This window comes from Trichomycterus rosablanca, chromosome 21, assembly GCF_030014385.1.
Source record: "Trichomycterus rosablanca isolate fTriRos1 chromosome 21, fTriRos1.hap1, whole genome shotgun sequence".
Lineage (NCBI taxonomy): Eukaryota > Metazoa > Chordata > Actinopteri > Siluriformes > Trichomycteridae > Trichomycterus > Trichomycterus rosablanca.
Genome location: NC_086008.1, coordinates 6038572 through 6063346, shown reverse-complemented (window position 1 = coordinate 6063346; position 24775 = coordinate 6038572). Strand labels below are relative to the sequence as shown.

General features: G+C 37.5%; 1 protein-coding gene across 1 annotated transcript in view; it reads left to right on the top strand.

The window, feature by feature from the left end:
- Positions 1-21542, top strand: part of si:dkey-61l1.4 (collagen alpha-1(I) chain) — a 38612-nt gene extending 17070 nt beyond the window's left edge. Inside the window, exons 16-68 of the mRNA XM_063018298.1 lie at positions 162-206; positions 716-769; positions 1325-1369; positions 1450-1503; positions 1597-1641; positions 1720-1773; positions 1997-2041; positions 2219-2272; positions 2986-3030; positions 3120-3173; positions 3262-3369; positions 4430-4483; positions 4730-4783; positions 5675-5719; positions 5812-5865; positions 6829-6873; positions 6959-7012; positions 7185-7238; positions 7400-7453; positions 7576-7629; positions 7935-7988; positions 8070-8114; positions 8199-8243; positions 8413-8520; positions 9042-9095; positions 9186-9239; positions 10642-10695; positions 11218-11325; positions 11415-11468; positions 11562-11669; positions 11751-11804; positions 12506-12559; positions 13241-13294; positions 13380-13433; positions 13514-13621; positions 13702-13755; positions 13854-13907; positions 14238-14291; positions 14458-14511; positions 14593-14646; positions 15104-15157; positions 15483-15536; positions 16079-16132; positions 16237-16290; positions 16431-16484; positions 16725-16742; positions 17247-17300; positions 18037-18099; positions 18842-19007; positions 19843-19949; positions 20058-20135; positions 20219-20401; positions 21387-21542. Coding sequence (XP_062874368.1) covers positions 162-206; positions 716-769; positions 1325-1369; positions 1450-1503; positions 1597-1641; positions 1720-1773; positions 1997-2041; positions 2219-2272; positions 2986-3030; positions 3120-3173; positions 3262-3369; positions 4430-4483; positions 4730-4783; positions 5675-5719; positions 5812-5865; positions 6829-6873; positions 6959-7012; positions 7185-7238; positions 7400-7453; positions 7576-7629; positions 7935-7988; positions 8070-8114; positions 8199-8243; positions 8413-8520; positions 9042-9095; positions 9186-9239; positions 10642-10695; positions 11218-11325; positions 11415-11468; positions 11562-11669; positions 11751-11804; positions 12506-12559; positions 13241-13294; positions 13380-13433; positions 13514-13621; positions 13702-13755; positions 13854-13907; positions 14238-14291; positions 14458-14511; positions 14593-14646; positions 15104-15157; positions 15483-15536; positions 16079-16132; positions 16237-16290; positions 16431-16484; positions 16725-16742; positions 17247-17300; positions 18037-18099; positions 18842-19007; positions 19843-19949; positions 20058-20135; positions 20219-20401; positions 21387-21542 — 3444 coding nt within the window. The remainder of the gene's footprint in view (positions 1-161; positions 207-715; positions 770-1324; positions 1370-1449; positions 1504-1596; positions 1642-1719; positions 1774-1996; positions 2042-2218; positions 2273-2985; positions 3031-3119; positions 3174-3261; positions 3370-4429; positions 4484-4729; positions 4784-5674; positions 5720-5811; positions 5866-6828; positions 6874-6958; positions 7013-7184; positions 7239-7399; positions 7454-7575; positions 7630-7934; positions 7989-8069; positions 8115-8198; positions 8244-8412; positions 8521-9041; positions 9096-9185; positions 9240-10641; positions 10696-11217; positions 11326-11414; positions 11469-11561; positions 11670-11750; positions 11805-12505; positions 12560-13240; positions 13295-13379; positions 13434-13513; positions 13622-13701; positions 13756-13853; positions 13908-14237; positions 14292-14457; positions 14512-14592; positions 14647-15103; positions 15158-15482; positions 15537-16078; positions 16133-16236; positions 16291-16430; positions 16485-16724; positions 16743-17246; positions 17301-18036; positions 18100-18841; positions 19008-19842; positions 19950-20057; positions 20136-20218; positions 20402-21386) is intronic.
- Positions 21543-24775: the final 3233 nt, after the last annotated feature.

Sequence of the window (24775 nt, the reverse complement as noted above, 5' to 3'; positions counted from 1 at the left end):
TTGCTCAGTCATTAAGTGAATACAATTCTTACAGACAAATACAGCCTCACTGAGTATTCAAAAAATAAAAGCACCTCAAACTCTCTATGACTACAGGTTTCTGTTCAAGTACTGTCTTATACAGCATATTATATGAATTGTATCATGTGTAAATCTTGTAGGGAAATAAAGGAGAACCTGGGATGACCGGCTCTGTCGGCCCTTCAGTGAGTACAGTACTACATTTACATTTACGGCCTTTATCAAACATGTCTATCCAAAGCAGCTTACAGTTATGATTAAATAAAATGCTTGCAATTGAGGGATAAGGGGCTTGCTCAAGGACCCAACAGTGACAACTTAATGGCCAGCAACCTTTTGATCACTAGTCCAGTTCCTTAACCACTATGTTACCAAGGCCCACCCACTACTATTTCTACTATTATTTAAAGTCTAGTAGAATAAATTGTTTTAGTTTCAGCTCTTATAGAAAGTCAGCACTGTATTTCTTCATTACTACTTTATTAATTAGAACAAACATATCTTATTTTAGTAAATAATTAAAATTAAAATTATTATTGCTTGTAGCGATAGTTATATAGATACACAATGTGTCTAAGAGAAACAAAATGTGGTATTAATACATTGTTATGCTTAATGCTTAACCTAAATGAAATGTGCTCTACCTTTTTTTAAACGTTCTTTATGTTCTGTTTGTCTTTTTTCTTCTCATGAGGGCCCGATGGGTATTAGAGGACAGGAGGGGTTTCCAGGAACTCCTGGGCCTAAGGTGGGTTATAAATCCAATCTGCTGTCAAAGAAACTCTCTTTCAAAGGAATATTCTGTGTGTCTTGAGCCTATATGTTCTCTACATACTGTCTCTACCAAATGATATAAATTTCCATTATAATGAAAGCATGAGGGCACATTTTGGGGCAGTCACTGAATGTTTGTGTTGTTTTCATGAATTGCTCAGACTGTTGTGAATACACAACCATTTATAAGTTTTAAAACAGATATAGCAGCTGAACACATGCACATTATTTTTACTAAAGATATTGAATATGGTCCACAAAGTTGTGCATTGGAAGAAGCAGCGGCCTAACTGCAAAAGAAGGGGATTGGAGATGAGTAGAATTGGAGCAGTTAGGGGGAAAAATCAACGTTCTTTTTAATATTGTTAAGGAAATGTTACACTTTTGAATTTGAATATTTTTAATGTATACACTTTTAATGTTTAAACTTCAAAATTATTGTCTTTTAATCACAATATGGTAAAGCTAGAGATAAGGTTCATGCTTGAGTATTCTTTGTCATCGTAATAATTGGAAGAATATGTTTTAGGGTGAACCTGGATACGATGGGAAACGTGGTCCTGCTGGAGCAGCAGTGAGTTACTCTTTACTATACTGTATTAGTTTACCAGGTTTACAGTATACAAACGCTTGTGTGTGTGTGTGTTTTTTCAGGGAGCTCAAGGTGCGACAGGAATGGTTGGTGCACAAGGTGTTAATGGATCAGAAGTGAGTAGGATGTACCAGGAGAAACTAAAATAAAAAGAAGGATTTACTATATCAGGCTGATTCTAGGTCATGTTGACGTGTTGGTTCTTACAGGGTGATGTTGGCCCAGCTGGCCCAGCAGGTCGAAAAGGGCCTCGGGTAAGTTGCATTTTCAATCTATCTATTGTAAATCCATTAGTGCTATTTATGGTTTTAATATTTATCTGTTTTCTCCAGGGTCCTGCTGGTGTTGAAGGAATCAGAGGCCCTCCTGGTGTGCAAGGTCCACCGGTAAACCAGTAAAGATTAAATAACTCAAACAAGTGCACTGGTCTATGATTTGAGACGCCTGTATTGCTGTTTTCACCGGATTCTTGTACAGTTTTAGACAAATAAATGATTGTAAAAAGAGGGGGGTGGTATAATTCACTGCCAAATAGTAGGATAATTTTAGGTGTCACAAGATTGAAATTTTTTTTTTCACTAAATAATGTTTTTTTATGTTTCTTACCAGGGACTGCCAGGAGAGGAGGGACAGCGAGGTCTTAAAGGTGACATAGTAAGTACTGATTTTGAAAAATCTGCTATTTTAATTGAACTATCAAACAATGAAATAGTCATCAAGGTTGACAAAGTGTCACAATATCTACAGATATGTATGAATATCACAATGTAATATATGTATGTATGTGTGTGTATGTATATCACATTATAAATGCTCTTAACTTTTGTTTAGGGACAGGAAGGTCCAGTGGGTAACAGAGGACCACAAGGGATTGAAGGACCAATGGTTTGTTGCTTTCTGCTACAGGCTTAAAATCGCATGTCATTTATTAATCTGATGTAGAACAGAGTAAAATGGTTATGTTGCTGGTGTAATAAGCTCCCAGCAATAAGGAGGACCGTTCTCTTAATGAGTTTTTTTTCTTTTGGCTGTGGGAGTGACGAGGAGGGACAGGATCAGGAACAAGTTTGTTAGCGCAACAGTGCAGGTAGGATTTTGTAGAGAAAAAGTTAACGAGGTGAGGTTGAGATGGTTTGGGCACATGTGGAGAAGGGTGCTGAGGATGGAACCACCAGGCAGGAGAAGCTGATGAAAGCCAAAAAAAGGTTTATGGATGCAGGTGTTTCTGATGCAACCCTCCCTTTATCCAGGCTTGGATATTATTAACAGTGCTTTATACTTTATAGTTCATTCTGCCTTTAGTAAGCATATATTGACCTTATTTTGGTCCCCTCTATAGTTTTTTATTACCACCCTGGTTTAAAATTTTCATAAACAGAACTCTCTGGAGTGGTTGTATTTTTAGTACAATTTAAGCACCCAAGTCATGGCATTTCAGTCGGACCTCCCAGCGTAAGCATATAAATCATAGTATTTTACGGGACAGAATTTCAGCATCGATCTGATTTTGAGCATTGCTAGTTTTAGCAGCCAATGGTAAAGACATACTGTAAATACATAAGCATGCATGCATTTATTCTCGTTTTCTACTTTAACAGGGCTTAACTGGAGATCCAGGTATAACAGGATTTCCAGGAGACAGAGTAAGACATCTATGCTTAATCTCTCTGTCTGAATTGCATTTTTTGTTGTATGTCATGCTGTGGTTTTCTAATCGGTGTTATGCATGTAGGGCAGCAGAGGGCCGGATGGAGACAGAGGGAATCACGGAGCTAAAGGAGAAAGAGTAATGATCCACTTTATGATGGTCTCAGACATGACTTATGCACTGATGTTAGTCACAGCGTTTAATCTGATTGTTTTGTTGTGATTAGGGCCCACCTGGAGCAACAGGGGTTATGGGTCCTCAGGGAGAGAGGGGTAAACCTGGCCTTATTGGTTTACCTGGGGTCAAAGGTCAACTAGGTCCTCCAGGTATACAGGTATGATTTAATAAACTTGACCTGTTGGAGAAAACGTTTTATGTCTTAGTCATGCTTTTGGTCTTTTATAGATGGCATTAAATCATCATACTGTTCAAATATTCACATGATCCACCATAAATCATATTTGGCTTAATATTAAAATATTAATGATGTACTTTGATTTCAGTGTTCATTTATGCTGGAAAGTTTGTGCGCTATTGTGATCACAGATCTTTTCAATGCTGTTACATGGGTTTAAAAGAAAAAAATATTTCATCTATATCAAACTTAAATAACGATAGTAAGGTTTTGCTGTTTGCTCCTAAAAACGAGAACCAGAACTTTCTTTAGATTAAGAGGCATGGCCAACTCGTAATTGTACTAGTTAGCCAGCCAGTTCAGTGGCTTTGAAAGGGACTGAATTGACAACCGACATCCAAGTTGACCAAAAATCAATCATAGACTTATTTTCCACTAGTGTTTATACAATGCACATTTCACTTAAACACATGCTAAAATGACACCTCAATGTGATCTTTACAGTCCCAAAAAACTGCTCACTAGATACCCATTGGTAATGCCTTCTCTATGATATATTCTGAGCTGTTCTAAAAAAAAATAGGACTAAGGCCATACATTTATTTTCCTGCATTGATTAATTCTTGTTAAATGAACACAATATAAAAGCATACAATAAAATGCAATGTTTTAGCTAGAAATGACATGAACAAACTAAATGGAGAGTTTACCTGTAATCCAAATAAGTATATATAAGTTTCTGACTGTATGTGTGTTATAGATGTACTACAAGGTAAAAAAAAAGGGAGGGGGGCACAAATCTTAAAAATATGCTGGAGTTCAAGTGGTTAACTGCAATACAAGACTTCAGTTCTTTAGTGCTGTTAAATGCCTCACTGAAGCTTGTTTCCTATGGTTTAAATCAACCTGTAGTTAGTGCGTCAGTGACTTGTTCCCTCCTGAGTAGATTTCATGCAATGCTTTTATAAGTTTTTTATAAGTGTTTTTTTCTTTTCTCTTTCTCTTCCTTTCTTGTTGCCCCTTTCTCTTAATGTGACAGGGTGAAGATGGTGAAGTGGGTCTCGCGGGAACGATTGGAAAGGAGGGGCAGAAGGTTAGAGCCATTTATGAGTTTCAGGTGTACAAATGTGAGGTGACTTTCATATGGAAAAGAGCTTAACACTTTATATCGTTTCCTTATTTACTCACTGAGAGTTTCTTTTAAAACTGTTCTGTAACAGGATCTGTTTCTGTAAAATGTCCTTTAATGTTTCTGATCCATCTGTTCCATACATTACATGCAAATTGCTGCCAGATCTCTTCCATTAATACTTCCTTTTCTGTTGGTTTTAAACATAAGGGAGATAGGGGCATGACTGGAATTATCGGGAGAACAGGACCCAGAGGACAACAAGTAAGATAAACCTGCATTACTGTTTCAATGTCTATGTAGAAGTAAATAATGTACACTGCATGCCAAAAGTATGTGGACATCCAAACATTAATTTGACATAGTACATGCTCTTTGAACAAAGCCATGGCTGTTATTATGTAGGTTAAGAGAAACAATAAGTTGATCGTTACTGTTTTGTAAGGCTTTTTTTATTTTTATTTTGTGAACAGCTGACTCATAAGCACTGAGGCTGGGAGAGTCTCAAATCTTCAGTCTTAACTCTCACTCGAATTTAAATTACTTTTTAAAATGTAGCATTAATGGAACAATTATTCCTATGTCAGTAATCAAGGACTCAGCTCTCACTAATCATGGGGTAGCCGAGTTGGTCGAGGTAAAATAGTGTACATTCACAAAAACAGAGACATTGTATTTGACAATGTGTTGTTTTGGAAGGCTTTTTTCTAGTTTTTAAAACATGGCTTTGGGGATTTATCTCCATTTCTGAAAAGGTTGGGCACAGATTTTGGCCACCACCTCAAAATCTGCATTCCAGTTGGGTCAGTGTGCTGTGTTCTTTTACTAAAGCATCGTATACATTCTTTAAGTTAGGGTTTTTTAAACTTTTTTAAGCAACCCACATTTTGTCCTTGATTTTTTTTACACGACCCAGGCAACACAATGTGTCCTTCTCTCACTACAAGCCTCCACAAGGGGGCGCGTACAAGTTTATTTATTTATTATGTTTCTATGCAACCCATTTTATGAATCTGTTAAACCCTGCTTTAAGCAATGTAAAGTGTTTATTTGCAATCCAGACTTTCACAATTTAATAGTTAATTTGTTACCTTTTTAAAAGTATTGACTACAAGTAACAGCTTATTTCATCCCATAATACTTTTCTCTTTACAGGGAAGAGCAGGCCTTCATGGGCCACCTGGTATACCTGGACTGCCGGTAAGACCAAAAGTAGAGTTTACAGTAGATCACATTATGCCTTTTTATTTGTACATGGTGTGTTGGTATATGTCTTGAATTTATGTTGACAGGGTTTGAGGGGCCCACCAGGAAGTGAGGGAGCTGACGGAAAGCCTGGTACACAGGTTCCCATTTTATAACTTATCACCTTAATACAGTCAAGATCCTTTTGATTTAGTGTTTTATTATCAGTGATTGCATAATGAAAGTGTTTTATTAAGATGAATAAGGCGCTGTGTGGGAGGGGACAAGTGATGGTTGTGGCTCTTTTAAGGTTGGGAGTGGAGGATTGCAGCAGTAGAAGCCAAATATGCATTGAGTGATTGGATACGACCAGATTGGGAGAAAGATTTACATTTACATTTTCAGCATTTAGCAGACGCTTTTATCCAAAGCGACTTACACAATGAGCTGAACACAATGAGCAATTGAGGGTTAAGGGCCTTGCTCAGGGACCCAACAGTGGCAACTTGGTGGTGGCGGGGCTTGAACCGGCAACCTTCTGTTTACTAGTCCAGTACCTTAACCACTGAGCTATCACTGGCCCTAGATGTGGGGAAAAAATACAAAAACACATGGCAGTGTTTCATATCAACACATTTTTATGCCTTATTGATTAAAAAACAGCATAACATAGTGAATGTGGCAGTAATTTAGAAATTAAAAATGTAAATTTTAAATAGTATTTAAAATCAGTTTAATAGCTTTTAAGGTTCAGCTTTAATGAAGGAAATAATATTTCAACATTGTATTTGTGATTAAGTACAGTAAATGTAAGTTTGTGCCAGAGTGGTGTCATATATCATTTTTGAATGCAGTAGTTGTACTAATTCATTCACATCAGTGCAGGTGAGTTCATTTCAGGCCACAAAAAGACTGTAAATGAAATTGAGAAAACAATCGTCTCAACCAAATGAGCAGTATGAATTTCTGTGTAATTTTACTTAAGTGCACCAGTACCTGCATTAAATTACAGCCCTTATTTATCTTTGTTTTTATCTTATATTGCAATAAGAGCTTACAACTGAGTTTTGGTTTGTAGTTTTGAATATTTGTTGGTTAATGTATTGTCTGGATGTGACTTACAGGGGGTCACTGGCTCAGTTGGAAGTCCAGGAGATAAAGGACCAAACGTGAGTGTGTTATTAGTTTGTGAGATCCGTAGAATGCTGATATATCCACAGTGATACTCAGTGATAAGGGCAATATTTAATTCAGGGTTTGCGGGGATTACCAGGAGAGACGGGACTGAATGGACCGCCTGGTTCAACGGTAAGAAATGAAATCAAAACAAAACAAACAAAACCTTTTTAACAAACTGTTTCAAGGAAATGTTTAAAACATTCTGCTAGGATAATTTTACATGGTTCTAAAATGTATATGGCAACTTAGTGTTAAAGGTTTTTTTGAAACATTTGGCCTTCCCTTAATGTTTTAAATTAAGGGTCTCTTTGGTCGTCCTGGTCAAGATGGCAGCCCAGGACCCCCCGGAGGAAAGGTGAGACACTTATACCACATCTGTATTTATTAACGATCTGTATTTATTAATGATAAATGAAAAAAACACTAATGAGCACAAGTCAGTCTGTAACCCTGTATGTATAGAAATGGCAATGATTTCAGTATGAACATGTTTAATTGGTTTCCTCTGTTTATCAGGGTTTTGCTGGAATACCAGGAGCCGAGGGCCCTCAAGGGCCGGTGGGAATATATGTAAGTAAAATAGTATCCTGAATAGTTAATCTGCAGTGAGGTAAATGCTGGCTACTCACTGGCATAGCATGTGTGTGTAAGTGTGTGTGTATAATTATATGTCAGTTCTGATCTTTATGCAGGGTTATCCAGGGGCTCCAGGGCTACAGGGAAGGCCTGGTTACATTGGTGAGAGGGTAAGTGAATTACCCAAAACTGTCATGATCATCACTATGTGCATTACTGGGTCAAGACTGGTCTTTTTAAAACATTTTTGTTGCACGTGTCTCTTCTATTATTCTTTTTGTGGGGGGATAAAAAACATATATAAAACCTTTCATTAAAACCTGCCATCAAAACATTAGAATTACAGTTCTGATGTAGTGTACAGCAATTTTAGTGTTTATCAAATGTCAAATCCACTTTGCTTGCCGTAGTTAATTAACTGATGGCTCAGAATTGCTGAATATGCTGATGGAGTAAATATGATCAATGCTTTTAGGGTGAACCTGGTGTGAGAGGACCCGTCGGCAAGCCTGGAGAGAGGGGGCCAACTGTAAGATGAAGCTGCAATTTCAGTCATATAGTATCTGTAATGTAAGATCTCTATTACTTTCTACATTGTGCTGTTTTTCAGGGCTTGCCTGGGCCGCCTGGTGAGAGAGGTTTACCTGGACCACAGGTATGGATCAGACTTTACTATTAAAAACAGCTATTTAACCAAAAATATATTCAATACCAAAGTATTTGTCCTTAAATCTATCAGGGCCGTCTAGGTGAGATTGGACCAACTGGTATAGAAGGACCACCTGTGAGTATTTTTGTTCTGTTTATTTTGCCCTGTGATTTATTAGAATGTACTTAAATTTACAAGCATTCTAAAGAACTTTACTGTTTGTCCACTAGAGGGGGTTTCTTCATGTGATGGCAATATTTAGTACAGGAATCACGAGATGCTTATCAGACATGCACTTTTTTAGGGTTTACCAGGCCTGCCCGGTGTTGTGGGAATTCCAGGAATGCCAGGTCCTCTGGGCAGTATGGGACCTGCAGGGCCAAGTGGCAAAGATGGGCCAATTGGATTACCAGTGAGTGGGTACTCTGGTTTTACTCATTATACTATGAAATGTAGGTCATTATTAAACCATTGTCTAGCTGCAGTTATTCTGTAGTTTTGCACAGGATGTTTGCAAACTGGTTTGTTATTAATGACTCCATCAGTGTAATAAAATCACTGCACCATCATCTTTCCTTTTCTCTTAAACTGTTAACTGTTTGTAATTGGAAATTTTGACTTAGTTAACATTGCTCACTCACTTTATTTTTTATTTTTTTTTCCATTGCATAATACATTTCTTCTCATACATGACATGTAAGGTAGAACATTGACTGAGGCTTTCTTGACCAACATCAGTCCCCAGCCACACAAATGCTCTTTTGACAGAATGGGCACAAATTCCCACAGAATATCTAACTTAATATTTACCTACAGGGTTTTTTTTTTATCAATTTTTAAAATTCAGAAACTGCTGTAGTTAAATGATCCTCTTACGATCCTTATTAAAATCATTGTGAACTGACTTCATATATATTCTTTTTTTTCTGTCAGGGATTACCAGGTGCTGCTGGGAAAATTGGGCCACCAGGAGAGATTGGAGAGCCGGTAAAAGTTTCTTAGAGTTAAATGTGTTTCTGTCTGTAATGTGATATGTGATATTAATTGTAAACATGAATGTATGTTAATTTTTTACAGGGAGTTCCAGGACCGCCTGGTGACGCTGGATTTGTTGGGTTGGATGGACAACAGGTTAGATAAATTTTTCTTAAATAGCAGGAACAAAAATGCAGTTAAAAAACAAATGGCTTTGATAGCTTGTTAATTCTCTTGAATCTTTATTTCACAGAAAAGAGCAAACAAATGGTTTTTATGTTGTGACTGGCCAGCTTGGTTATATTTTGGAAAGATAAACAAATGTTGAATTTGATGCCTGTAACACACTTAATGAAAGTTAGGAAGAAAAGTATGTAGAATATTTAATTAACACCATTTTTAAACATTCCACAACATGCAGGTGAATTGGTAACAGGGGGTATTATGATTGTATGATTGGGTATAAAAGGAGGATCCACCACATGGATCAGTCTTTGTATTTTGTAAATACAACAATAACATTAAAATGTGACGCCTGCTACACCTTAAAGTTGGGACAGAGGCAAAATAAGACCAATGTTATATAAGTGACACTGTTCTAGAAGGTTCCACAATTAGCAGTTTAACTCCTAACACGTGAGAGGTCATCAGGACTGAGTATAAGAGGAGCGTCCACCAAAAACTTACGTCTTTGTAAGCAAGGATGGGTGGTACTTCACCACTTTGTGCCAAAGGAGAATTATCAGCCAGTTCAAAGACAATGTTTTTCAGACCAAGATTGAAGAATTAAGGTCTTTCACCATCTACAGTTCATGATATCATAAAAAGATTCAGGGAGTCAGGGGACATCCTGGTGCATAAGGGCCAAGGGCAGAAATCGCTGTATGTGTGTGACCACTGAGCCCTCAAGCTGTATTTTTGGGCTTTGGAGTACTTTGGAAAATTTCTGTCACCTACCACAGTCCGTCTCTGCATCAATAAATTTAACCTGAAAGTGTATTAAGCAAAAAGAAAATCAGATATTCATTTTATGTTTATAAAATTAATTTTTATTAATTAAAAAGTATAATTAAAAGAAAATGGGATGTGATCGAGTGGTAAACATGCCTCTGTTCCAGCTTTTTCTTTGAGTGTGTTGCAATTTAATTTCTAAATCTGTATATATTTGACATACAGATTAAATTTTTTTATTGAAAACAATGATTTTTTTTCTATGTCCTTCCATCTGTTAAATTTCATCTGTTAAAAGGTTTAAGGGAATTAACAAATTACAGATTTCAGTTTTTCTTACATTTTTAGATGGTGTCCCAACTTTTCTGGAAATGGTGTTTGTATACAGAATGCCAAACAAGTTTTAGTTTCCTGTTCATGATGAAACTGTTTGCTATGGCACTGTACAATTACTTAGCAACCAGGACATAATATAATGCAAATATGGTAATAAAACCATGCTGTTATCAGAACTACATCATGATTACAATGTTCTTCTAAACATTGTGCTGAATGTATGTTAATATTTGATAATCACTAGTTAACAGTATCTGTCTCTTTTCTCCAGGGCTTTCCTGGTACACGTGGATCGGAGGGGCCACCAGGGAGAAAGGGGAAACATGTATGTGAGAAAATAACACCACAATTTTTTTCTTTGCAGTGTTGCTTCATTAAAAAGCACAGAACAGTACAGCAGAGGATGCAATTTAATAATGAACTGTTCATTAAGGTCAACAGCACTGCATTATTCATAATTTAATATGAATGAACAGCTTCCAGTCTCAAAGTTAGATCATTATAAATGCTTATAGAAGTCTAATAAACTGTCAGGATCCTGGTCAGGGTGACAGTGGGCCCAATTCTCCCATAATCACTGAATGCTATGTTGTATGTACCATTCAGAAAGGGTGATTGCTAGAACCATGTCTTTTGTTAGACGTAACCCTTGTAGATTGGAACCTGTTGTTTGATTTGGGAGCATTTTAATGGATGGGAATTGGCAATGACTAACTGGAATTAAACTCTCATTATGCAATACTGTTCCCCAGAAATGTGCTTTCTAATCTAGACCACCGAGTCCTTAAACATCTCTAGTGCACTGAGACAACTGTACTACGTGTCATGTGGATCTGTTTGTTTGCAGGGATCAGTGGGACCTGTTGGGAATCCTGGACCAGTTGGAGCTCCAGGAGAACCAGGACCACAAGGCTCCCAGGGGATGCAAGGAGAGCCAGGACCTGAAGGCAAAGAGGTCAGTTCATTAGTAAACTGCAGAAGTGATGTACTATATCAAGGTCACTTTTATAGAAGGTATCCTTTTTGACATTGGGTGTTTTTTAGGGAGCCATAGGACTTACAGGCATTATGGGAGATCCAGGTCCCACAGGACAGAAGGTAAAGTGTTTTTATTTTTAAAAATAGTGTTATATTATTGTTATTACTTGTGTTAAAAACAGTCCAGACACAGTGTTTTTTCTTGCTTTGCAGGGTGACCCTGGGCTGCAGGGGTTCCCTGGAGATGCTGGACCTCCTGGATTCTTTGGTGCACAAGGACTGAGGGGTTTGAAGGGTGATAAAGGCTATGATGGATTCTTTGTGAGTGCTTCACTCTTTGTGGTATTGTGTGCTTGTGTAGTTAAAACATTGTGTCCTTCACAATCATTATATGATTCTCAGGGCCAGACTGGACTGATGGGGAAGACTGGTCCAGCAGGACTCATGGGACTGGAGGTACAATAAGTGTTAAATAACCCTTGTCATTGACACACGTCCACCTGTTGTGTTTTGAATATGTACATAGTGAAATCTAAGCAAATTCTTACCCAGCATCGTCTACAGTCCACCTTTACTTTCACCCATCAGAATACAACAACACAACAGCTTTAGGACTACTTTTTTTCTAACCAGTTGTTTTCTTTTAAACTATAATTTATTATAAGCTCTAGAAACAAAAATAATTGTTGCCAATTGTCCCAAATGGAGAATTTAATGGTTTTATTGGCTGCACCTGTATTTAGCCCTACCTGACGAAACCCTCATTATTTTTATCCAGGCTGGGACCAGAACTCCAATGGCTTGCATATTTAGCCACCTCATCAGACATAGCCTATCATGCCTGTGTAGACACTCGACCGGCCAATAGCACCACTGAGATTCGAACCCTGGTAGTGGGCTAGCATATTTTACTACTGCAAAATAAACACTTTACACAGGAAATTGGTACAACCGTATTTGTTCTGTCTCTGACAGACAGCAGCTGTAAGACCTGTCGATGCCAAAATTGTATGTGGGGTGGAGCTATAGAGAACATCACTGTCGCTTCTCAGTAAAGTAGCCTCTAATGGAAATCTAGAACATTTGATATGAAACATGTGCATTTAATATATGTGATGATAACTATGATGCAGTTTAGGCATGCACTTTCATTACAGGGTTTAATAGGACTGCGAGGACCACCTGGGCCTGACGGACCACCAGGACCAAAGGTATTTTACACTTAAACCAGTTTTAAACACCTGATGTTGATGCTGCACCTTTTCACTTCAAATTATTAAAGACAATTAAACAAAACATATTATACAAATTATACTAATGAACTTTAAATTAATCAGTAGCAACCTTGTAAAAAAGTCATTGCAACATTGGTTTATTCGTTAACCACGTTTATGTTTATTTGGTAAACCAATTCAGTTAAGTAACTACAGCTATGACTGATTTCAGTCAGTTAAGTCCTCATCACAGAGTTTCACAATCTGACACAATCCCTGGACTCTTTTCATAAAATCAATTGGAAAAAATGTTACTTGGTCATTTCTTAAACTCTAATTGCTAATGTACTATTGAATCTTTGTAGTGTGTACTATCACTGTTATTGCCTTTGTTGCCTTTATTTATTTATTTTTTTAATATAATTAAACTTATTTACTGTGATATGTAATATGTGCGACACCTTTGGTGGGGAGAATATATACTGTATTACACCACTTAAAATGTAAACAGCATATTAAATATAGAACTATTATTATTATTATTACCTCATTAATTGATTACGTTTATTACGGGGGGGGGGTATATTAAACCACTGAAAATATAGACAGCATATTAAATATAGAATTGTTATTATTATTGTAATTATTAATATTAATAGATTGGGTTTTATTTTATAGGGTGATTCTGGCATTAGTGGGGTAATGGGTCTTCCTGGAGAACCAGGTGCACAGGTAAATATCGAGTCACCACTATGTACATGCATGAAGTTAAACATGTTGATGAATTTAAAATCTGTTCTTTCTTGTTGACCTAAAGGGTGTAGCAGGACAGAACGGACTGAAGGGGGATATTGGGAAACCTGGACCCCAAGTAAATACACTCAACCTCTCTATTAATAATCCTACTTACGTGTACTGGAACTGTTTAACCTGATTACCTATATGTTTTAGGGGGATTCAGGTCCCAGAGGTCCTGAAGGCCTGTTAGGTCCTAAAGGTTTACCTGGGATAGCAGGTACAAACGGTGACTCAGGTACACCAGGACCTCCAGGACAGATGGTGAGGCTCAAATAAATGCACTTTATCTGTTAACATTTCTCTGATTTTCACCCAGTGATGTTGTTTTTCTGTGTGTCAAGGGGCCAGAGGGATTTCCTGGAATTAAAGGACCAACAGGACTTCCAGGATTAGAGGTAGCACTTTTGTTGCTGATATGAATTTGTGGGAAATGTACTCTTCTTACTAAGCTTTGTACCAAACACTGTAATAATAGATTTGATCCCATGTGTAGGGGCTTCAAGGAGAGATGGGAGCTCAGGGGCCTGTTGGCCCTCCAGGTCCACTGGTTAGTTTTTTTTTAGTATTTTTTAGTATATTTTCTAATTACCATTATGCAAATATCTTAGTCTGCTTACTATGTTCACACTAGAAGGAACACATGGTTTATGTTTTGTATATATACCATCCCGTAGGATACCCAAGCAGTGGGAAAAGGGGACAAGTTTGCTTCAGTATATGGGATAAATATAGAATTTAACTATTTGGCAATCCTATACACTAATCTTTTAAAGAATGAGATTTAATCCCAGTGTTTTAATCCAGACTGCAGACTACACTGTACTGTGTTTCATTGAGGGTCAATGTGTTATGATTCTTATTTCTGTATACATCTTAGGGTCCAAAGGGCAGGCCTGGTCTAGCTGGAGATGATGGACTGAAAGGTCAGAAGGTCAGGTGAATTTAATCATTCATTTTGTTCTTTATTAGGGTGCTATTACTTGCATTTAGTTTATCTATAACGAAGTAAATAATTCAAACACAGGAGCAGGACCAGTGATGTGCATTCACAGCATCATATATATATATTTAATATTATTATTATTTTTTTTTTTTAGGGCAAGGATGGTCGAGATGGGCAACCCGGATATACAGGGAATGCTGGGAGGACGGTAAAAACTTCAGAACAGTTCTAAAACACTTAAACAGAGTTTAAGTTATACATTCAGTCAATGATACTGGTTTATTTTCAGGGTAAAAGAGGGAAAGCTGGACCAAGGGGACCAAGAGGAATCAGAGGAGAGAAGGTAAACACATTTACCTCTGATGGATAACTAGTTTAAATATGTATATGGTTAGACTCTGTAGACTGAAATTGTGAATACATTTTTGCTGCAGAGGTTTTGCTGTAGTTATAGTTTAACATAGTGTAATGTGCTATGGCTTTAAAAATGGAAAATATTATGTTGAAATGTGCACATGCATGCTCTGCAATTTACAGACGTGTGTAAAATTACACTACAAAAGGGGCATGTCTATGTTTTTTAACATTTTGACTTAAGCTGAAGTGTGGATGCTTTTATGCTTTTTCTGTGCACTCAGCACATCAAGCAATTTTTGTTTCATATTTTATTTGATCAGAAAATGTTTCAGGTCCCTTAATATAAGGAATGCATTAATTTAGATGTTTGAAGACTTGCTTTACTGTACTAATGCTGACACACAGCCTTGTTAAATCTTTGCATTGATTTGAATGTTTCTCAGGGAAAGCCAGGCCCTGTGGGGTGGAATGGACCTCCAGGAAGGTCAGGCCCATACGTAAGTAACAGGCCCAACCTCAGTTCATCTAATAATCAGAATAATACTGTGGGGATTTTTTGTTGCTTAATCTTTATTTACTGCATCTGTACCATAACTGCCCGACAATAGATGTATACATAAGTCCCAAGTAAGCTGGTTTCCTATTCTTATTCTCATTACTCACTTTTTGTAGTAGTTAAAGATTAGGTTAAAATAAACTGAACTATTTCTTATATTATAAAATCTGCAACTTAAGTGTAAGGACATTATTCATATCTATTGATTTGGACACACTGTGGAAAACCCAGTCTTTCATTCACAAAAGCTCTTTACTTCCATGCAGGGATTACCTGGCATACCAGGAGAGAAAGGAGAGCAGGGAGCAACAGGACCACAGGTAAACGTTTCTTCCAGTTTTCAGTGGACCTGTGAGCATTATGCTAAATCAAAGGAAACTGACAAGCACTTTTAAAAAATTTTAAACTAAGAAAAGAACCACTGTGTTAGTGGCTGGGACTGATTGTGATGTTAACCATATCCAATGTATTACATGAAAGGGTCTGAAGAAGGACCTTGTATTAAAAAAAAACTGTCAAAATCAGAAAGATGGCAGAAAATACTTTAAACTAGGTAGACTGAAGTGAAACATTTTAGTTTAAATTGTAGCTATAAACATACAAAATGTTGCCAGGCAAAACATCTTATATTATTAATAAAAAAACAGTCTACAGGCATATAACAATGATAATGGGGCCATCAGTGTACAGGACAAGTAGCTAGATTCAACGTCAAGTGGCATCTATCAAGACTTTGCCATGCTCTACTCTTTGGGTTGCTTTTTCTTAAACCTACAAAGCATTTGTTATGATTACAGTTTTTACAAATCTGTTTTATTCAGTTCTCAGTTATGTTAAAAGTTGTCCTATTTTGTGTTTTCAGGGGGAGGAAGGGGACATTGGGTCTATTGGGCCACCAGGGAAAGATGGACCAAAGGTAAGTGTGAGCATGTCTGCTCAAACACAGTTATGTGTAGCAGCCTGTTTAAGTAGTTGCATATACATTGTCATCATCTCTCTATTATATTTTTTATAATTCAGGGGCAACAGGGGCTTGCTGGTGAGATGGGCAACAATGGGTCCAAAGGCGAACAGGTGACTGCTCAATCACGCTTAATCATGCTTAATGATGACCTAAACACATAAATAAAGACATACCTCAAATACATTTAGGTCAAGATTAAAGGTGACACTGTGCAATCAATTGATTGATTTGTGTCTGTTTCTTTCTTTAGGGTGAAATTGGTCCCCCAGGAGGAAGAGGAAATCCAGGTCTGCCAGGCATGCCTGTAAGATAGAGCCATTTTATTCAGTCTGATTACATATTTATGTAAAACTGCATTTCCATAGAAGTTGCATGAATGTCTGTTAGTCTAGGTTATATCAGAGCACAGGGCTCTGATGTGACTCTAATGTGGTACTAATGGAGTCTTTGGAGTATGCAAAGAACAAAAAATACCTTCTTGAAGTGTAGATCATGCACTTAGCATAAAATAACACTTAATTCTGTTCAATTCTGCTTTTAACAGGGCCTGTTTGGAGAAAAGGTAGGAAACATTCATTTAAATGTATTAGAAATGAATAGTTTTATTAGTCTGTAGAATAAATATAGTTTAGTTGTTGTCTGAATGTTATGTGTAAAAGATAAATGACAAAATGTAAACAATCAATCAGAACCTTAAGGAGATCTTCCAAAAACAACAGAATTAGCACTATTAGGTAAAAATTTAAATTCCAAAGAGCGACAGAAAAACACAGAAACTACACAGACATGTAATATAGACCAATCACACTTTAAAAGTCCACCAAGTAAAGAAACAGAAGTTTCAGAGATCTTTTGTTGGCGATGTGACTGCACACATACTGTAGATTGCACTGTGTGCCATTATGTAAAAGCATATGTAAAAAGAGAAATAATTTTGCATATGCAAACTTTGTTCATCAGTGTCTTAGTTTCTTGGTTGCCTTTTCCTTTAAGAATAGCACATTATTTTAAGGCATGTGTTTAGTTAAATTAATTAATGTGTGTTGTTGTAACACTGCATTTTCAGGGATTGAAAGGGTTTCCAGGAATTCCTGGACCTGAAGGACCAAAAGGACCACGTGTGAGTATAACAGACCAGATTTCTTTTTTGGAAGTGGTGGTCAAGTGTTCATAATTAATTTTGGTTATTCATTATACTTCCAGTGCAAACACCCAGTTTTATTACACACACACACACACACACACTGTGTTTTGACTTGAACTAAGATATCTGAGCATCTAAGCATTTTCACAAAATCCGCAGTTTAGAAAACCTTTATGAATATTTAATAGGATTCAAGTCAGTTTGGCTCGGTCATGCAGTTAATTACCTGCACCCTCTTTTGAGAATTCTTGAGTTATTTTAGCTACATGTTTGGGCTTCTTGTTTTGTTAAATTCTCCAAATTGAGCTTCCTGGCCAGTAAAATAAATCGTTCTTTAATGTTTTCTTTGATTATGCATAAAGCCCTTTTACTGTTTTCAGAGACACAGCCTTATAAAACATACTTTACTGTATGTATTTTTTGTAAAAACATACGCAATTTTTTTATCTAAACAAGTATTGTTTTTGCTGTTTTCAGATCATCCTGCAACTTTTTTGCAGAAATGATGGCATATTTTTGTATGTCTTATCATTAATCTGGTCTGAGAGCATGTTTATTTTTTTTTTATTTTAGGATGATGGGGGGGTGGGAAGATGGGCAAGGTCCTACAATAGATTTGTGCCTTTCCCTTCACTTCAGGTTTTAGATTATTACTATACACTGAGCTTAGTTGTAGTTACTGACATACGGTGTTTTCTGATGTACTTTGCAGGGTCTACCAGGTCCTCCTGGACCCCCAGGATTATCTCTTAACCTCACAATGGCTCAACTAAAGGCAAGTTAATTCTGTCTAGCAGGTTATTATCAAAGAGATCCAGATTTTTGCTGAACGGTTTAAAACCTATCATATTGCGGCTGTTAGATTATTGATCTAATCTGTATGCAAAACAGTAATCAATACTTCCTGCCCAGTTAGAATCCAAAATTAAGTGCTTGGGTGGTGCAGAACTCTAGAATGCTAGTTCATCACTGCAGAGACCCAAATGTAAGTCTCCACCAGCATAGACAGGCTTTTTACAGACACAGTTAGACGTGTCTGAGAGAGGGAAGGCCAGAATGGGAGTCACCTACTTGTCGCTGCAACAGTGACTCATAAAAATCCTCTGCTGGTTATTGAATCAGCATCAGAGGGCGGCACGGTGGCTCGGTGGGTGGCACTGTCACCTCACAGCAAAAATGTCCTGGGTGTGATTCCCAGGTGGAGCGGCCTGGGTCCTTTTTGTGTGGAGTTTGCATGTTCTCCCCGTGTCTGCGTGGGTTTCCTCCCACAGTCCAAAAACATGCGAGGTGAATTGGAGATACAAAATTGTCCATGACTGTGTTTGACATTAAACTTGAACTGATTAATCTTGTGTAACCAGTAATAAAACATGACGTTAAAACTAGTAATAACTAGCATGCAGTCTTTCACCTCCAGTATAGTGCATGTGCCAGAGGAACTGCAGTAGGTGTTTTTGTTATGCCAGTTATTGCAGCTCTGCAGTGTGTATGACTAGAAATATTTGTTTCCAAAACAGGAGCTTATGTATCAAGCAGACACTCCCAACTACTCTCTCATCAGAAACCTGCTGGACTCTCTTCAACGAGACCTGCGACTCTTCGTTGATCCACCCGATGGCACTAAAGCACATCCGGCAACAACTTGCTTAGAACTGATGTTGTGCCATCCGAACTATACTGATGGTATGAGCCTAAATAATTAAAGGTTTCCTACATGGTTGCAGGTGCAGATGGTTTCCTGGTTTTAAACTAGCATCTACTTAAAATGTATGATTTAATATGATTTTGACAGATTATATAAATAAGTAATTTGGTAAAATGTGTTTCCATAGTGTAAAATTCATAGACAAGAGTAAGACAATTAGTATATTGGTGTTCAGTTTCATTCATTTATTCATTGTCTGTTTTACCACCCTTTATCCTATTCAGGGTTGTGGTGGGTCCAATTCACTGGGTGAAAAATAGGAAACGCCCCAGACAGGTCGCCTGTCCATCACAGGGCAAACACACACACACACACACACACACACACACACACAGAAAGTAAAAGATTTATTGTGTGTTGCCCTGTCCCATGTGGTTTCCTGTCTTGCACCCAGTGTTTGCCAGTGGTTTCAAACCCATCCCAATCCTGAATAGTGATTACTAAAGATAAATAAATGGACTAAGGACTAGGGAAGCAGACATCCCACTTGTGTTTAGCCTTGTCAGATATGTTCTAGTTTACTAACAGTTAAATAGCCAGATTGCTCTGTGCTTAATTCATTTACAAAGGAGTGGTGTGCCTTACTGCTTTCTTTTGGAATATAAAACAAACTTCCCAATTTTTGTAAAACAAAAATACATCCAGGGTCTTTTCTTGTTTTTTTGTAATAGTGGTGTATATGTATCCATGATAATAGCATAGCTAAAGGTTCTCAGGTCATTATAGTATTTCTTTTTGCCTTAAATACATTTTCAGATGTATTAACCTTATAAAATCTCATTACACAAGTAATTCACCATGGATCTGTTTCAGGAATGTACTATATTGATCCAAACCAAGGCAATCCCACTGATTCTCTCCTAGTCTACTGCAGTTTCAGTTCAGGTGGCCAAACGTGCCTTTCTCCAATTCAGCCACAGGTAACAGAAGGCTTCTCGGGTCGTATTTCTGATCCTGAAAGACACCCATGTTTTTTTTTTTTTTTTGCTGCTGTATCAAGAAAATAAATACGCCTCCCTTTGCTGCAGGTCCCGATGAAAGCCTGGCTGAGAGACTCACAGGATGAGACTTTCACCTGGCTGAGTACAATAGAGAACGGCTTTCAGGTACGCTACACACAGGGCTCAGTCTTACCAGGCCTCATCACTGTGTATCATTATCTTCTTTGAATCCCTGTTGTCCTGTGAAGTTTGAATACACAGAAACCAGCGTGGTGCAAATGAGGTTCCTGCGACTGAGCAGCATGCAGGTCATGCAGAACATCACATTTGCCTGCAAGCACGGCAACAGGCAGACATCAGCTGAAAGAGAAATCAAATTCCTCGCCGACTCACGAAGACAGAGCTTCCTGGGGACGTTACATGATTGTGTGGTATGCTTTTATCAGATGAGCTATATTATTTATTACAGTCAGGGCTTGAAATAAACTTCTGTTCAGCTGCTAAATTTGAGTCAAAAATTTAACTGGTGCATTACATTACTACATTCATTTACCAGCCATTTGGGTGGAAAACCTTACAACTTTAGTATTACTGTAAATTCCAAAAGTGTATCTGTATTTTTTCAAAATAATACTTCAATTGGCCAGCCCAAGCTGGAGTCAAATTTTCATGTGGCTGATTTCTGAAACACATTCTATTGTGTATATAGTGCAGCACATAGGTTGTACAACACCATTATACTCTAGGCAGTGAGCATACACAGTGAATTAGTTGGCTTAGTCTAGTTATCATTGGTTAGGGATTATAATCGTTTTACTACCCAATATCACATTGGCATAGTGACCAGGGTGTGCTACCTACTAATCCTCTATGATGTGTATGGAACTAAAACTAAAAAGATTTGAGTTTGGGTGACTGTGTTAACTAAAAAATGTTTACAATATTTTATTTCATTTTCATGAACCACATTATTTTGGTCAGGATTGAAGTAGGTCAGATTTACCCAGAAAAATCCCTGGAAAGTCAATCCATTGCAGGACTTCAGCAGCCACCCCCAATCTCAGACATAGTCCATCATATATGTGTAAATAATGCAGATGATTAAACTGAAATTAAATGAAAATAAGTCCGTGACTAAAAACCTACAGGCTAACTGATATTTGAATGCATAAAAAGAAAGAATGAAAACATGTCTGTATTACTGAAGATTACTTGCAGTGTTAAAGGAAAATACTGGGCATGTTTATAATTTTACAAGTGTTTTTTTGTTTTTTTATAAAACCATAATACGCCTAGTCAACAGTACACAGTTATGTTTAGAAAGAAACAGAAAGTTCATTTCCAGCCTTGATTACAGTCTGTTCATTGCTGCTTGTCTGACTCTATATTTCTTAATCATTGTCACTAATGTTGCAGCCAACTGAAGAGCTGGATACAGGACCTCAGCAGTCTGTGTTCCAGTTTGAGACTGAAGATCTGGATCTTTTACCAATCAGAGACTTGGCCCTGTTTGGCCATAGTGACCTCTCAGAGGACTTTGGATTTACTGTAGGACCTGTGTGTTTTAGATGAAAGCTTCCTCAGCCCACAGGCACATTCCCTGTAGACTGTTGGCTGCAGAGTTGGTGATAATTGGTCCCTCAGTAAGCACAGACAGAGACATAAGGAGTGAGACAATTCCTCGAATACTAGGAATAATGGATGTTTTCTCAACAAGAAAGGAACAAACCAGCTGAGAGTTCAACATGTTCCTTTATTTCTTCTTTACCAACGTCTCTTGAACTGGTGGACAGGAAACTTAGCTGCAAACTTTCTTAAAAGAACTGTTGTTTCTTTGTTGTATGTTGTTTACATTTCTTTTTGTTTTAAATGCTACTATTTATGTGATGTGATGTATTGTAAGTGACATCATCCAGGTTTTTTATTGTTACTGTACAAACACTCTGTTTGCTTGAAGACGCGCTTTTAGTTCAGGTTTCACAACTTCTGACCAAACACACTGTGATCTCTGTTAAAGTTTTAGTTTATTATGTGAGCTGGAAGGGTAACAATCAAGCTCTGCCAGATTTGACACTGATTCTGATGTATTGTACAAAATGATGGCAAGCCAATAAAAGAAGCAAAAATATCAGATGTATTAAGAGTAAAGCAGCAATCATGTCAGATCATGTAAAAATCACTGATGTGGCTGGATGGCTGGCTCCAACAGTGCTGCTGTTTGATAGGTTTTTCAACATTCAGGTCCTTTTTAGATCTGTAAAAGAATTTAAGGTCCATAATGTTTAAAAATGTGTTCATTTATATGCTGGTCATTAAATTAATAACATTATGACAGGACATTACATATTCTATCCAACTGAATAAACTGTTCCTCACGGGTCTGATCTGACACTGGGTACATTGTTGTGTGACATCATCTTTATGGAAAGCATCTAATTGCTGATGTGTTTGTGGGTTAAGGTGCACTTAAATACTCATTGACTTGGGGACGCTACTGGCATTGTAGTATTTTTGGTGCATTATGACTAACACTCTGTGTACCTGCTTTTTACATCAAGATCAACAAACATTTTGGCAGCATTTCCTGTTCTGATGAAAAGTTTACCTACATAAGGGCATTTTTATCTCCTTGGCTGATGCGTAATTATGTTGAATGATTAGATTTCAACCCATTGTTCTTATTATATGCTACAAATGGGATTAATGGAGATTATTTGGAAAATGTCTGTAATGATAATAAAAATTACAACTGGTTACATTTTCTAATGCAAACATGGTACTTATACTCACAAACACATTTACAAGAACATTTTTGTTCGTCTGATTGATTATTTTGTTAACCAACTCACAGTATTTGCATTTTTTCATTTATAGCTTACCAGAGTGTTTTCTACTTTTATTGTCAGCTCTGTGTGAATTTCCAGCCAACACATGTACTGTATAGAGTGCACCTTTTTAATTCTATTAAGAAGAATCTTGATTTGGTACATTTACTTTCCTCTTTGTTTTACCTTTACTGCTTTGTGTTATCATACACACCCCTACAACTGCCCGTGAACTTTTATTATACATTTATAAGAAAAGTCTATTTGACGTAAACCACAACAGCTCTTTTTAAATTACAATTAGGTTTTGTGTAAGCTGGCTATAAAATGAAATAATACACCTACGTGACACAATGGAGCACACCCAAAAGGAGAGGCAATTTATTTATCTTTAGTAACTGCTTCACACACAGGAATGCACCCTGGACACAGCACTAATCCACTGCATGACATAAAATGGGTGAGTTTGTGATGCCCTGTTTGAACTGGTGTCCTGTCCAGATTTCATTTCTGCATTTTTTCCAGTGTTCAGAATGCAGAAATTAAACAGATCTGATAAAAATGCTGTGTTGTTTTACACTAAAAGTATCCAGAGTTGGCATAGTTGTAATTCATGCTTTACTGTAAGTGTACAGCTTCAGGGTCCTGGGTTTTTATCCTTGTTTCTGGGCACTAAGTAAAATTTGTTTTGGTACTCCTAAACCTCTTAACAACTTGCCAATCTATGAACTGGCTGCTGCAAAACACTTCTAGGTATGTGAGTATGAGAAGCTGTATGAGCAAGAGCATTTAATTACATTTTTGTTTTTTTTAAGGAAGCATAGCATTGAATTGGTTATGAATGGTGCTTTGTGTTAGCTATACAGTTTAGTCACTGGACTGGTAAACATGGCTGGTTCTCAAACCATGTTTTTATGAAGCATGCATTATTAAGCATTGTTATGCTGGAACAGGAGTCAAAAGCATAATAATTTAAAATAGTTGTATGTACAGTGTATCACAAAAGTGAGTACACCCCTCACATTTCTGCAGATATTTAAGTATATCTTTTCATGGGACAACACTGACAAAATGACACTTTGACACAATGAAAAGTACTCTGTGTGCAGCTTATATAACAGTGTAAATTTATTCTTCCCTCAAAATAACTCAATATACAGCCATTAATGTCTAAACCACCGGCAACAAAAGTGAGTACACCCCTAAGAGACTACACCCCTAAATGTCCAAATTGAGCACTGCTTGTCATTTTCCCTCCAAAATGTCATGTGATTTGTTAGTGTTACTAGGTCTCAGGTGTGCATAGGGAGCAGGTGTGTTCAATTTAGTAGTACAGCTCTCACACTCTCTCCTACTGGTCACTGAAAGTTCCAACATGGCACCTCATGGCAAAGAACTCTCTGAGGATCTTAAAAGACGAATTGTTGCGCTACATGAAGATGGCCAAGGCTACAAGAAGATTGCCAACACCCTGAAACTGAGCTGCAGCACAGTGGCCAAGATCATCCAGCGTTTTAAAAGAGCAGGGTCCACTCAGAACAGACCTCGCGTTGGTCGTCCAAAGAAGCTGAGTGCACGTGCTCAGCGTCACATCCAACTGCTGTCTTTGAAAGATAGGCGCAGGAGTGCTGTCAGCATTGCTGCAGAGATTGAAAAGGTGGGGGGTCAGCCTGTCAGTGCTCAGACCATACGCCGCACATTACATCAAATTGGTCTGCATGGCTGTCACCCCAGAAGGAAGCCTCTTCTGAAGTCTCTACACAAGAAAGCCCGCAAACAGTTTGCTGAAGACATGTCAACAAAGGACATGGATTACTGGAACCATGTCTTATGGTCTGATGAGACCAAGATTAATTTGTTTGGTTCAGATGGTCTCAAGCATGTGTGGCAGCAATCAGGTGAGGAGTACAAAGATAAGTGTGTCATGCCTACAGTCAAGCATGGTGGTGGGAATGCCATGGTCTGGGGCTGCATGAGTGC